Raw genomic sequence first — 15,584 nt, 5'->3', positions numbered from 1 at the left:
TGCCGATTAGACACAGGAATTAACCTCTTATGCCCGAGTGGTCCGGTACGAGATTGATAGCACACCATAAATCCATCAATACAGAACGTATTAATTAATGTTGTGTTTCTTTTTCAAATGTAGCCAAGCCGGTCAAAACGGCAGTCGAAATGTTTATTTTCAGCACTATGTTTGTTTACCAATGATTTGAAGTGTTTAGACAAATATGTGTTTATAGAAATCTCAGCGCATCGAGTCGGAAAAAGCCACTTATTGACGCGAGGACTTGGCGCAGCCTAACTTGAGTGTAGTCTTTTGAGAGAAGAGACCCAGGGCTTAAAATAAAATACACCTGCAGCCCTCGTCAATCATCTGACTTTTATTTTTGGGATCATATCTCACGGGTGGAACAAACCTGAACGTTATTGCCATAAAATAGAACGGAGTTAGTTTCTCTACCTTTCTGTGAACGTCTAGCAAAAAAACGTGTTGCAATCTGATGAAAAATGGTGGAGCAATTTACATCGTAAAAAATTAACTACTTAAGAGTAGATTTCATTCACGGTTTTTGCTGCCCCGTCTGGTGGTACTAAATCCAGATTGAAATCTGCCATTGGAAATGCTGATTACCGCATCTCCGGCTGTTTTATTTTTTATAATAATAATAATTGTGTATAGCCTATTTTCTTCACGCCATGTGTTCAAAAGTTTCAACTCGCAGGTAACATTCTGATCGAACCCCAGAATGTGCTTTGCCGCTACGTAAAGTTTCCGCTTTGAATTCTGCTAAAAACATAGATCTTGTAGCGAAACCTGACCGAAGGGCATTCGGATGCCGTAAATGCTGCCGTTTTGATCTCGAAAGAAGACAGAGATGGTGCAAAACTCTGTGCAAAGCAAACTAGAGACATCTGCAGTGACTAGAAATAATGTTTAGCAAACATCTTCACACATCTACTGGGGAAAAAAGCATTACATAGGAAAAACCTTGACTTACTCATCTACCGATCCTGCCAAAGGCTTCTTTGATCGCTTGATGGCATAGATGCAGCCGTCTATCCTTTTCACACACTTGAACACAGCGCCAAACTCCCCACAGCCGATCTTCTCCAGCTCATGGAACTCTGACACGTATCTGGACACCATATTGCTTTCCATCATGGTGATTCTCTGAGAAGGTGAGAAACATTTTAGAAAGAAATTCAGAATACATTATTATGGGAAATAGAAAATAGTTCCTACATGAAATTGAAACTCCATGGCTTGTGGATTATCTCAATTGTAACCAGGTTATGGTTTCTGTAAAGAGACATTGCTTCTGAGTTTTTGCCATTTTAAGCACCACAAACAGTGTGTCAATCAGCTCCATTGGAGTGACTGGCGACATCTCTACGGCAGATATCTCAAACTAGGCAAATCACACTAAAACTATCTGGACGGATAAATAGCACCCAGTATGAGGAAAAATATGTTTATTTTGGGGGGTGAAACGCCACCTTTAAGTGATGCAGATTTCACAGAGGAGTTTTCACCCATCAAAGACAAACAGGGAGGACAGAGCGGTTACCTTGGACGGTGGGAGGATTTCTTCCTCACCCTCGCCATCACTGGCCTCCATGTCCTCACCGCAGGAGCTGGAAAAGACAATAAACTGTTAGGAAACATTCTGCACACCAGAGGGCAGCACTGAGGGAGTTCACAACCACATGGCGGAATTCACTAATGACCATGAGGTCTTGGTTTCCAGCCAAACCCCCTTTGCCTTAGTCATACTTAGTCAACGGATTTAACAAACCTGGTTACTACAACAATGGCTTTCAATCTGAGTCCATCAGCAAGATAAGAGACATGTACATGTGTTGAGGTGAGTGCCTGTGCTATAAGCAGTACGTTGTGTTGGGGGGAAATTCCATTCAGCATGGAAAAAAAGCATAAACTACTAATCGATCAACAGAATATGAATGGTTTAAGACCCAACCGACCAATTAATATAATAATAGACCCATGTCCTACTGATTACACCAAATTGTTAAAAACAAAATACTTGAAGTGACATACTCATTCCAGTGTGCCCTCTTCCTGTTGATCCTTTGCTGTGTGGCAGACTGGATGAGGATGTTGTCAGGGGTGAAGGGGTTGAAATTGACCAGAGGGGTTTGGCTTCTCTTGCAGTCACTGTCCACAGAGGCTTTCCCCGACGACGCTGCAGTCTTGAACAGGGCTACTCGTATGCTGGACGATCCCGGGCCCCTGGCTCTGGACAGTAAGCTCTGCAAAAGAATGACCATTACTCAAAATGGGTGGAAGACCATTTCAGAGATACTTGATCAAATTAAGCACTCATATGTACAAGTGAGACAATTGAAAACACACACAATGAGAGATTGCATTTTTGTGTGAGACAAATCTTCTGAATATCTAGATCTGGCTGAAAATGCTAAAATAATTATTTAATTGTATAAGCTATTGTGATTCAGTATTCCCCAGTGATAAGTCTAAGACATGCCCAGACAAAAAACCCTCTCCAGTTCAATGAGTCATTTGGCTGGCTGGCTGCTCTGATTATGTAAGTGTACTGTACTGTTGTGTCAATGGTAGCTAGTTATGCAACAGACAATGACAATGGTACCTTTAAACATGAGGCGTTGGTTAAGCAACTGACAAGGTTACCTTTACATTTTAAAAGGGGATTGGCTTGCCATTGTATACATTTTAATTTATATATATTACACATACAAATAGCAGTTTTAAGTGTCACCAAAAACGATATTCGGTCAAACATGTCAACAAATATGAAATCAATGATTTACCATGGCCGTGATCTTTTCTAAATAAAGGTTACCATTTATTCAAGTAAACAAAACATAATATTAAAGATACAAATTTGCTCTTTCTTGTACAATGAGTTGTTTACTCATAACAATTAATTATTTTAATATTTTAGTACATTTTGTGCTTAAATTCTCATTAGCGCAATGCATCCACATTGATTTCTATGGACCATTGACTTAATTTTACATTTAATAAACTCGAATAGAAAAAGAAAGCAATACGCTTGGACCAGCACTCACAGATTTTGGTATATTTAATGGCAGCCTGAAACAAACATGTTTCGGAACTATAATGTTCCTTCCTCAGTGTTGATGGCTAGCAAATGTTCTCACCGACAATATTGTTTTTATACCAAGAAAAGCAGGAAGTGACATCATCCACAGGTGTGTTGAATTGCTATAAGGTCTAATTTGACCCAGGAAGTACTTTGATGTCTAGAGTCCATTCTTAAGTCGCAATTACCTAAATATACAAATAAAAAATGTAGATCTAAATGTAGATAATAGATACATAAACATAAAATTGTTATACTAGAAACAAAACCAAAATTGACATCTAATATGTATGGCTAGATAGGTACATTCTAATGCCTTATTCATTTTAAATATAAACAATAAACATTAAACAAGAACCCTAGGGTAAATAAGTCCGCCCTTTGGCTTACAGTCAAACTCTTTTTTTGAGCCTCGTAATAAAGAGGAAAACCGATGAAAAAACTAAAGTCAAAATTACCACAATATACAGATGGTAAATGTAGATATAAGATTAAAAATTAAAATTGTTATACTGGAAACAAAAACATAAATCAAAATAGCAATAACATCTAGTATGTATGGCTAGATAGATACACTCTAATGCCTTATTCATTTTATATAAATAAACTATAAACAATAAAAAGTTAACAAGAAACCCATTGGGTAAATAAGTCTGCCATTATGTATGGCTAGATAGATACACTCTAATGCCTTATTCATTTTATAAATAAACAATAAACAATAAAAAGTAAACCAGAAACCCTTGGGTAAATAAGTCCGCCATTATGTATGGCTAGATAGACTCTAATGTCTTACTCATTTTATATAAATAAACAATAAACAATAAAAAACCCTTGGGTAAATAAGTCCGCCATTATGTATGGCTAGATAGATACACTCTAATACTTTATTCAATTTATATAAATAAACCATAAACAATCAAAAGTAAACCAGAAACCCTTGGGTAAATAAGTCTGCCATTAGGCGTAAATTCAAACTCTTTTTTTGAGCCTCGTAGGGTTCTTGTTTAATGTTTATTGTTTATATTTAAAATGAATAAGGCATTAGAATGTAGAATGCTCAAGTGATATGGAATGCATGTACAGAAGGTGCATTCAATGCCAAGGCAAAACCTTCCCTACCACTATTGATCCATCAACCAAGGGAAACATAATTTCCTGGGACCAGTGGGTTACCCGGACAGGTAAAATCACAAAAAAGGGAAAAGATGGTGCACTGTAGGAGACTAATGTCAAAAACACAGCACTGGAGAAGACACACACATCTATCGACAAACTTGTTGACCTCACTCAGGACCATGTAAATATACTGGCCATTCATGTGTATAACATCCAGCACCAGTTCCAGAGGCTGAAGTCACTCAAGGAGAGCCTTACTGAGAAAGAGGTGGCCGTCCACATTGATTACAGTGAGGTGACCACCCACACTATTGTAATCTATACTATTTATTTTTATTTATTTATTATTTATTCTGCCGATTTTTGTCCAGTAACTCCTGCCAGAGCTTTCACACCACACAAGTGTAAGGTACCAAAACGACCGGCTTGAGGGCAGCTAAGTGGTGCAGTGGGCAAGGCGCTCGCCACTAACGCAGGAGATGCTGGGTTCGAGCCCAGCTCTCGGCGTTGCTTCCGGCTTGGCTGGTCTTTCATACTAATACAATTGGCAGTATTAGGGGGTGGGAAAGCCGGTGGGGATCGGACGTTGTGGACAGCGACTCCTACAGGTCGGTTGGTGCGCCTGTACAGCAGAATCAGGAAGTAACGGGGGCAGCGTGAGCCTCCCACACGTTACTCCTCGCCACTGAGAGATTGCGCTGTACAGGTGAAAAGATGCAACGGCTGCCTCCTCGTGTACCGGAGGGGACATGTGATGCAAGGCTTCGTCCTCACTGCAGCCGACCAGTGGGAGGCATGGTCTGGCAACGTTCGAGACAGGGGAGGGGTGAATTGAAGGGAGAATTGGCGAGGCGAAATTGGGATGGGAGAAAAATAGAAAAGAAATGGGAGAAAAAGTGGATACAAAAAAAAAACGGCTTGTTCCAACTCGAGTTGCTATAACTTTTTGGAGAGTTTCACTTTCACTGCACCGTTTGCCTACACATTGACTTTAAACGGGAAATGTTGGTCATAAGGAATGAATGGCAGAACATTCTAGAACATTTGTGATGTCACAGTATGATGTCATAATATACCATTCTAGAACATTTGTGATTTCACAGTATGATGTCATAATAGATCAGTCTAGAACATTTGTGATGTCACAGTATGATGTCATAATAGACCATTCTAGAACATTTGTGATGTCACAGTATGATGTCATAATAGCACATCCTACAACATTTTTGATGTCACAGTATGATGTCATAATAGATCATTCTAGAACATTTGTGATGTCACAGTATGATGTCATAATAGATCATTCTAGAACATTTGTGTTGTTACAGTATGCTGTCATAATAGAACATTCTAGAACATTTGTGATGTCACAGTATGATGTCATAATAGTCATGTTTCAAGATGCACAATGAGATCTTCTGAGAGAATTGTTGAATAGATACAAATGTTCTAGAATGTTCTATTATGACATCATACTGTGACATCACAACGGAACATGTTTGAGGGCCATTTGAATAATATAAATAATAATGTTTGGTAAGCTGTCCCGAAGCCTGTTTTTGGGATTCAAACTTCGTCAGGGTTTTTCAAACGGACGTTCGAACCTTCGTTTTTAATTAAAAAAATATTATTAAAAAAAAAAAAAAATTATTAGGGATGTCCGATATTATCGGCCGATATCGGCATTAAAATGTGATATCGGAAAATATCGGTATCTGTTTAAAAAGAATTATATTATTATTTTATTTTTTACATTTCTATAACCTTTATTTACACAGGCTTGCTTGCTTTGTAAGAACAAATTCTGATTTTATTTATTGTCAAAAGTATGCATAATGTTGTGTTAATTCCACAACAAGAGATATGTAATGTTAACACTTTAACTGCCAGAAGACGAGTTTAGGCGTCCTTCCCCGCCATGCTCAAGTTGCCGAAGATGCCGTAACTCGTCTTTGATATCAATATTTCAAAAATCGGATTCATATTTCCCATCCGCTGGCCTGAGACCCACCAAAAAGCCCCACTGAACCCTCTAGCGGTTCAAGAGCGCCATCTGGTGGCCGATCGGCGCAATCGCCTAACAGGAAGTTACTTGGACGATGTGCTGTTCACCCATATTACTTCCGGGCACTCGGTATAGGTTCCGGCACTCTAGCTCGTCACAATACATAGCGATCCGTTGCCAATAACTCGATAAACAACATGATTTGGACATATATACTATTATACAAGCTGGAAATGGACCGGATATTTTTACATCCCATAATGGAAAACTGTCTACCCCACGCTGATCGCCCAACGGCCCGCGGAGACTGGGGTGAGTTTTAGCGTGTAATATTTCCGTGTTCGACACTAACTGCTATGATGAACATTTTACCCACATTAGATGAATGGTATAACGCTGCCCACGGAATTATAAACGCCCCCTCGCCCATCCGGTCAACATCAGATGACGTGTAGTAACTTCTAGAAGTCCGTCCAGTTGGATTTTTTTTATATCGCGCCGATTGCTATCAAACTGTATTTGATCATCAATATAATGCATTTGGGGCTATAAATCACGTTCTGGAGAAAGCTGCAGAAAGAGATGAAAACATACTTATACTTTAGATCATATTTTAGTATGAATATGTGAATGAAAAAGTTTAACGTTCATACACCCTGAACAATACATATAGGACATTGAATGGGCCCTAATAATGGCAATTTAGCAATAGAATTTAAAAAGTTATAGCCCTGCAAAGAAGGGGAACTTCTCCATAGACAAATAGAGCTGGCAACCTATGGTATATCATGAATTTAGCCTTAGACAATCAAAGTGTTAATTACCTGAAATTATTCCTTTTTGGGGGGGGGGGGGGCCTGCTTATATCGGTATTGGTTGATATCGGTATCGGAAATTAAGAGTTGGACAATATCGGTATATCGCTACTGGTAGGAAAGCCAATATCGAGCATCCCTAATAATTATACTTTATTTTTTAATCCTCAAAACTAAATCCTCAATTTGAATAAAGTGATTAATCTGATTAAACGGACGGTCGAACCTTCGTTTTTAATAAAAAATAAATAAATAAATAAAATAAAAGTATAATTTTTTTAATATCCTCAAATAAAGTGATTCATCTGATTAAATTAGTCTTTTTTCATTCAGTATTCAATATTGTCTGATTCAATATTAACATTCAGTATTCAAGTAGAACAGCTAGCTAGCCGTTGTGGACACTCACCTTAGGCATCTTGTTTGAGAAATGCAGGCTTCAATCTATGTTGTTTAGTCTTTCTGTTCAGTCCTGTTTCAAGATGCACAATGAGCTCTACTTCTTCTTATACTCCTTCTTCTTCTTCTCCTTCTTCTCCTTCTTCTTCTTGTGAACAATGAGATCTTCTTCTTCTTCTTTTGAATTTCCGGCAGAGTAGACGCATCGTGGCGTATTACTGCCCTCCGCACCAGGGTTTCCGTTAGAAAAAATTGTTGCCGGTCTCCGTGACCTGCAAGATTTCAATCTACCGGACAAATGAGATTAATTCCGGTCATAGTTTATTGAGTTTTAAAACAATTGATAGGCAGGCTATATAAAGAATGTCATCCTCAAGGCATGTAGATTTATACTATTATTACTTAAAACTAGGCTACTTTTGCGTATACAGTCATTAATTAATATATTCCAAATAAAATAAGTCCCTCGATACTCCGTGCTGCTGCTGACTTGAAATAAAATAGACCGCGTATCTGTGGGCAGTCGGTCCGACACTAAACAGCAGTCTGTTATAATCACATTTTTATGAGCTAACGAATTCCGTTATATTGGACATTTGTATTAATTATATCAAGCGAAGAACTGAGAAAGCAGAGAGACGGCAACATTATCGTGGTTTGCGTGACGACTCTCTCCACCTCGCAACGACTTATTTGCAAAGAGTATGGCGCTGCAGAGAAGCTGATTTAGCTGTTATTGGCTCTTTTCTGGGAACCGCACAGCAGCGCCCCCCACCCAACATTGGCTGAAAATGGCTGAATTGGAGTACTGCTGGAATACTGCATTGTGCTGTTGCCTCTCTGGCTCTGCAGCTTCACATGCACTCGCACACCCAGCACTAAGCTCTCGCTGACGACGTCGTTGTTATTATTAGAAGCAACGAGGAAACAAATGTAATGATCGTTTCGTTCATCGCATAGGCTATTTAATTTTAGCCTATTTTAATACAATTCAAATAATCAAATTGTGCTTAGACTCAGGGAATTATTTTCACCGGACATTAAGACCGGAGATATTAAATATGTCGGACTTAAACAGATTTTGGCGGTCAAATACCGGTAATTACCGGCTAACGGAAACGCTGCTCCGCACTTCTTTTGATGATCTCTTCTTCTTCTTCTTCTTCTTCTTCTTCTTTCTTGGCGTATTTCTTCCCTCCTCATTTCTTATACTACACTAGTGGTGTTCCATCTTTAGGCCTCTTCAACTCACACTTTCTCCTTCTTCTCTGCTCCTCTTGCCTGTCCAATACTAATACATACACTAACGCTATATCCTCTGGTACAACTCTGAAGCATGCAGAAATGTCAGCACTGCCTCTGTGATCAACTGGTGGTTCTCATTATCCATGCCAAAGAATGATTTAAGAGAGAAGGAAGAGACTCCCAGCTCTACCAGACTTTTATAAAAGATTTCCCTCTCTTTCCTATACCTTTCACATTTTAGGAAGACATGCCCGACAGTTTCAGTCTCTCCACATTCACACACCCCATCTGGATGTTTGCCCACAATGCACAAGCTACTGTTCAACCCACAGTGCCCCAGCCTCAGTCTACACATCTTCACCCTATCACTCCTTGACCCATATCCCTCCACCTTGATCTTGACCCGAGGCTGCAGAGAGAAATAGTGCCTTCCCTTGGTCCCCCTTTCCCACTCATCCTGCCACTCAGCCTCAACTCCTTTCTTTATCTTATCTCTGAGTTCTACTCTTCCCATTGAAATACCTATCTCTTCCTCCCTTCCCAGGCTCTGTTTGGCAAGGGAGTCAGCCATCTCATTCCCCGCAATCCCAGCGTGCCCCGGGACCCAACAAAACTCCACTGACCAGCCTGCCTTCGCAATCCTATATAAAACCAACATTATTTCCTGAATGAGATCAGGGCGAGCTTTAGACCCACCTGCACTCAGAGCCATCAGTGCAGCAGCCGAGTCAGAGCATATAATCACCTGGCTTGGTCCCACTTCCTCCACCCACCACAATGCCCAGAGGATGGCAAGCAACTCTGTCACAAATACTGAGCTGCCATCGGATATTCTTTGTCCCTAACCGAGGCACCCACCACCCAAATCCTGCCCTCCCACTTTCAGGATCCACAGAGCCATCAGTGTACACCTCCAGAGCCCCTGATTCCAGAAGGAACCTCCCTATTTCCTCCACAATCTCGCCCTTATCCTCCTCCTTCAAGAACCTAAGTTCAATGACTCGATCAGGCACTAGCCAAAATGGCACTGATAGCCACCGAGTGTGCTCCGCCACTCCCCCCTGATGCAGTCTCAACTTCCTGGCCCACTGATCAATACTGGCCAAAAAAGGTTTATACTTATCCCCATCTCCTGAAAGTAAACACCTAGCTGGGAAGGACAGACTTGTCCCACTCAATTTTGCCCAGTACTGTAGCCCTAACTTTACTCTCCTCAGGTTTAGGGGTAACTCCCCCATTTCCACCAATAGTGCTGAAGCAGGGGTGGTCTTAAAAGCTCCACAGCAGATTCTCAGAGCCTTGCACTGAAGCACATCCAGCTTTCGCAAATTAGACTTGGCCGCAGAGCCGTACACATAACAACCATAATCAATTGTTGACCTGATCATCAAGAGAATTGTTGAATATATACTGTATACAAATGTTCTAGAATGTTCTATTATGACATCACTAATGTTCTAGAATGTTCTATTATGACATCATACTGTGACATCACTAATGTTCTAGAATGTTCTATTATGACATCATACTGTGACATCACAAATGTTCTAGAATGTTCTATTATGACATCATACTGTAACATCACAAATGTTCTAGAATGTTCTATTATGACATCATACTGTGACATCACAAATGTTCTAGTATGTCCTATTATGACATCATACTATGACACAAATGTTCTAGTATGTTCTATTATGACATCATACTGTGACATCACAAATGTTCTAGAATGTTCTATTATGACATCATACTCTGAGTGTATTTCCAGCTAAATTGAAATAATAAACAAATAAAGGGTCTCAATTAAATATGTGGTAGTAAAAAGAACCTGTGGGAGGATTTCAACAAGATAAATGCGACAACAGTGCAAAATATTTCACTATAATATTTCAAAGCAAAAAAATATATATATATATATAATAATAAAAAAAAAATTATGCTGCCCCCTGTGGCTATGAAAATGCCCCTGTGTGCCTATGCAGGCACGCGTGCCTAGGGTTGCCTACCCCTGGTCTATCCCATTCTCTGAATTGTTTTTGTGGTATTAATATAGGTAAAGACTGAAATAGGTATAATAACCTTGGTAATATGTTCATCTTAATGATTTCGATCCTTGAGCTGAAATCTAGGCGCATTACTGTCCATCTTTCTAGGTCTCTCTTGATTTTCTGATTAACACTTTCTCTGCCACTCTTATATCCATAAATGTTTGATCACTGCCAGCACTGTAGGTCTATGGAGATGTTTACCTTCTTTGCAAGGCTATAACTTTTTTAATTGTATTGCTAAATTGACATTATTATGGCCCATTCAACATCGATTATCTATCGTTCAGGATGTAGGAACGTTTTACTTTTTCATTCATACGAAAATACCGTCTAGAGTATAAATATGTTTTTATCGTTTTCTGCAGTATTTCCTAGAACGTGATATATAGACATAAATGCATATATTAGATTATCAAATGCCATTTGATACCGATGCACGCTATATTAAAAACGTTCCTAAATGTTATGAATGATCATGCGCGGGTGAACGGAGGGGGGGGGGGGTCGTTTATAATTCCGTGATCGACGTTAAATGATTTATGTAGTATGGGTGATATATTGATCAGAGCAGTTTGTATCAATAATAATAATCACTCGCGCTGAAACTCACGGCATCCTCCTCTTAGCGTTGGGCGATGATACTGGAGCAAACATATCCCAGTTATGTGATGGGGATCGATGCGATCTATTTCCGGTTTGTATAATACGAATACACGCCCAAATCATGTCGATTATTGAGTTATGGCAAGGATCCATATCCACGGTGTGTGTATTGAGTCCCGCGATGATATACGAGTGGCCGGACGGAATAGGGAGACGCACCGGGATCACAAGAGATCCACTTCCGGTTGCAACTCGCTGATCGGCCACCAGGTGGCAGTATTGAAGCGTTGCAGAGTTGTGCTGGCTCACACAGCATCCGACAAGGCAATATGAATACCATGGCGAAAATATGAAATATGATCAGAATAACGTCGTACGCCGTGTTCTGGCAGAATTCGCATGAACTTGAAACCCGTCGTATGACGTTATTGGTGGGGAATGGGTTAATCTGTGTATAGTTTGCCTCGTATAATCCCTCCACCCCTCTTGTAATGTTCACCCCTAAGTACTTGATCCTGTCCATGTCTCATTTAATTTCTGTATTTTTCTTTGATCTCTATCGTTGGCGTGTAGTTCAGTGCTAAAGTCTGTCTTCGTCACATTGAGTCTATACCCTGAGTAATATCCATATTCTGTCAGTAAATCCATCAGTGTTGTAAAGCTTATGTCTGGTTGCCTCATATACTATCACGTCGTCTGCGAACAGTCCCAATTTATGTTCTGTTCCCCTTATCTCCACCCCTTTGATGTCTTTGGTCTGTCTAATTAGTTGAGCCAGTGGTTCGATGAATACATCGAAGAGCGTTGGCGAAAGACAGCAACCCTGTCTGGTAGCTCTCTAGTTTAATCCAGTCCGTCAGACTACCATTTACCTTAATCCTTGCCCTCGGTTCTTGATATAATGCCCTAATTGTTTTCATAGCGTTTTTGTCTAATTCAAATTTCTCCAATACTTTATATAGAAATATCCAGCTTACACTGTCGAATGCTTTTTCTGCATCTAGGCTAACTAATACTGTACTTCCTCCTTCTTTTTGTATCTCCTCTACCACCTGCACTGTCTTCCTTATGTTATCCTGTGTCTGCCTTCCTTTAATGAATCCGGTCTAGTCCTCGTCTATAATATCTGTCATAAATGTCTCAAATCTTTTGGATATTATTGATGTATACATCTTGTAATCTACATTAATTATGGACACTGGTCTGAAACTGCTACATAGTTCTCTATATTTCCCTTCTTTTGGAATTGTAGTAATTATGGTTTCTTTCCATGAAGGTGACATTGTGCCTTCTGTCATCGTGTGTCTGAATGCTGCTTCTAATATGGGGCTCAGTTCCTGTCTAAATGTTTTGTAGAATTCAGAGGGGAATCCGTCGCTACCCTGTGATTTACTGCTCTTTGCTTTACTGATCGCATTCCCCACTTCTTGTTCTGTAATCTCTGCGACGCGTTTAATATTTCGTTCTGTTCCTTCCCTATCGATGGTAGATCTAATTTTCCAAAAAATTAGGGATGCACCGAATGGGAAATTCTTGGCCGAAACCGATACCGAAAATAGGAAACAGTTGGCCGAAAACCGAATGCCGAAAGGCCGAAAATGATTAATATAAATATATATATATGTTATTTTTTTTATTTTTTTGCTACCTGATTATGGCAAAATACATGATTATGGCTAAACTTAACTTAAATAATATTAATAATCACTATTATGGGCCCATAAAACATTTATTCAGCACTTTTGAATGCATACATTAATTCCAGACTGTTAAGACTAAAAGACTACAATGATTGATGACGACTTCCTGTCCTCGCATTTCCATTTCCGGTTTAACGATACATTTTCAACAACAGATTGCTGCTAATTAAACACTTCATTTAAACGGAGTAACGTTAACGTTATGTCGAGTTCATACGTGTAGTGTAGTATGAACTCGTCATAACGTTAACATTACTCAGTGTCCACTGTTGCTGCCACCGATGCGTCGCAGATGGATGGTACACTGTTAGCTCCGTAGCTAATCCGCTCCTAGACTACTGATTAGGGCTGGGCGATATGACTATATTATATAAATATCGGGTACAGTTCATTAACGATACACTTTTTCAACGTATCGTGGATATCGTGATGTTTTGCCCAAGAGGATTGTGTCGCGTCAATCTGTCCACACGTTACTCGTTCATATCTCAGCCCGTGCTGAGATATGCCCATTCCACGGTCTGTTAATAAAGTTTTCAATCAGACAGATGTATGGAAAGGCTTTTATTATAACATTCGTTGTAGTAAAATCATTATGCCTCATTTAGTCATCCTGTGGAGCACTGGTCTCCTACTCGACGGCCGCGGGGAGCTAATGTTAGTAGCTTTGTTGATGTTCAGCACACAGGACATTCAGGAAGTCAAAAACTAATAGCGCTTGCCGATTGGTGCTAAGAACAGCAGGGCGGGGGCAAGCGGTGTGATGTAATTGGCAGACTCGACTGTCAATCAAAATGATTATGTTTCCGTCAGAATGAATGAATGAAAACTTTATTAAAAGGTTGCAGAATGGGTACAATACAGTACAGGAGGATGAAGACCAGAAAAATACTTTCGGCTTTTTTACATAAGGGTCCTCCATTTTCAATTCATCAAAACATTTAGAGACATACATATATACAGTAGTTTCATAAAAATGCTAAAATGCTATTGATTGATTGATTGATTGATTGATTGATTTAAAACTTTATTAACATATTGCAGAATGGGTACAGTACAGCTCAATACATACAATTGTTAAGGGGATGCAGACCAGAGAAAGACTTTAGTCTTGTTTACATCAGGGTCCCCCATTTTCAATTCATCATATTTCATATCTAAATCATATAATATCTCATTGCTAAATATATGCAATATATAATCTAATAATCTAAATCTAATATATAATATAAAAATGCTAAATGCATGGGTATTTTATTTTGTCTTTAATGTTAGCTTGCAAACTCAAATACTGTCTTGGTAAGCCTCACAATGAATTGTTTGGGGTAAAAAAGAAAAACATCGATAGGCCGATTGCAGTCAACAAGGCACTTATCGGCCGATACCGATACCCGACCGATACATCGGTGCACCCCTAATCCCTAGTGTTGATCCTTCTTGACCAGTGATGAGGTGTTGATCCTTCTTGACCAGTGATGAGATGTTGATCCTTCTTGACCAGTGATGAGGTGTTGATCCTTTTTGACCAGTGATGAGGTGTTGATCCTTCTTGACCAGTGATGAGGTGTTGATCCTTCTTGACCAGTGATGAGGTGTTGATCCTTCTTGACCAGTGATGAGGTGTTGATCCTTCTTGACCAGTGATGAGGTGTTGATCCTTCTTGACCAGTGATGAGGTGTTGAGGGTCCAAGAGAGGGCGTGCGCACGTCTTCCTGAACTCCACGATGAGCTCCTTGGTGTTGAGCGCCAGGTTGTTGTCGGCGCACAGCGCCACCAGGTGCTGGACCTCCTCCCTGTAGGCCGACTCATCGGTGGGTCGTCTGCAAACTGGATAATGGTGGTGTTGGTGCCGTGTACAGGAGTTCAGTCGTAGGTGAAGAGGTATTCAGTACATGGTACTGACTGGGTCTGTAGTAAGAAACATGAGCATCACTTTCTGTTAAACTTCCAAAGTCACCTCCAAATAAAAGGAGAAAAGACAAAGTGCCTTTAATTTTTTTTTTAAGTACTTGGTAGTCGTGGATTATTTTGTAGACTAATGTTTCATCAAATTTACAGAAAACATACTATCGTGTAGGGGTGTAACGATTAGGGATGGGTACCGAATTCAGTACTTTTAAGGTACCGAACCGAAACACGTCGGTACTACAGAGTATCGATTCAAGTGAGATACTTTTTTTTTTTTTTTTTTTTTGTGTCAACGTTCACACGCACAATATATGCTTACCTAGGATTTGACTTGATTCAACAACAAAGCAGTCGGAGCAATGGCAAGCCGAAAACGGTTGAAATTGTTGTTATTTGAAGTTTTGATTTTTTTTTTACGACTGAGGTAGGTAAATTAAATTGAGACTAAAGTACAGAAAAAAGGTACCGTTCGGTACCTGTATCCAGGGAGCGAAATTAACTTTTTGACTCACCGGCCAGTGGCGGGTAGATGGGAAGAATCTACCCGCCAAGCATATTTCTTACCTGCCAAATTTTTTTAAATAAAATATATATTATATAATCATACTTGTAGTTGTATTATCTGCGAGACATCGCCACCATGCAATAAGTCAAAA

The 15,584-nt window shown here is 39.7% G+C and overlaps 1 protein-coding gene across 1 annotated transcript in view; it reads right to left on the bottom strand.

The window, feature by feature from the left end:
* LOC311223871 (wee1-like protein kinase 1-A) overlaps positions 1-15,584 on the bottom strand; it is a gene marked incomplete at both ends in the record, with an annotated part of 33,493 nt that overhangs the window by 6,694 nt on the left and 11,215 nt on the right. Inside the window, 4 exons of the mRNA XM_084308634.1 lie at positions 977-1,149; positions 1,547-1,613; positions 2,038-2,249; positions 14,723-14,847. Of these exons, the coding sequence (XP_084164760.1) occupies positions 977-1,149; positions 1,547-1,613; positions 2,038-2,249; positions 14,723-14,847 (577 nt within the window). The remainder of the gene's footprint in view (positions 1-976; positions 1,150-1,546; positions 1,614-2,037; positions 2,250-14,722; positions 14,848-15,584) is intronic.

Source organism: Notolepis coatsorum, assembly GCF_963971535.1.
Source record: "Notolepis coatsorum genome assembly, chromosome: 2".
Lineage (NCBI taxonomy): Eukaryota > Metazoa > Chordata > Actinopteri > Aulopiformes > Paralepididae > Notolepis > Notolepis coatsorum.
This window is presented reverse-complemented; position numbering and strand designations above follow the sequence as displayed.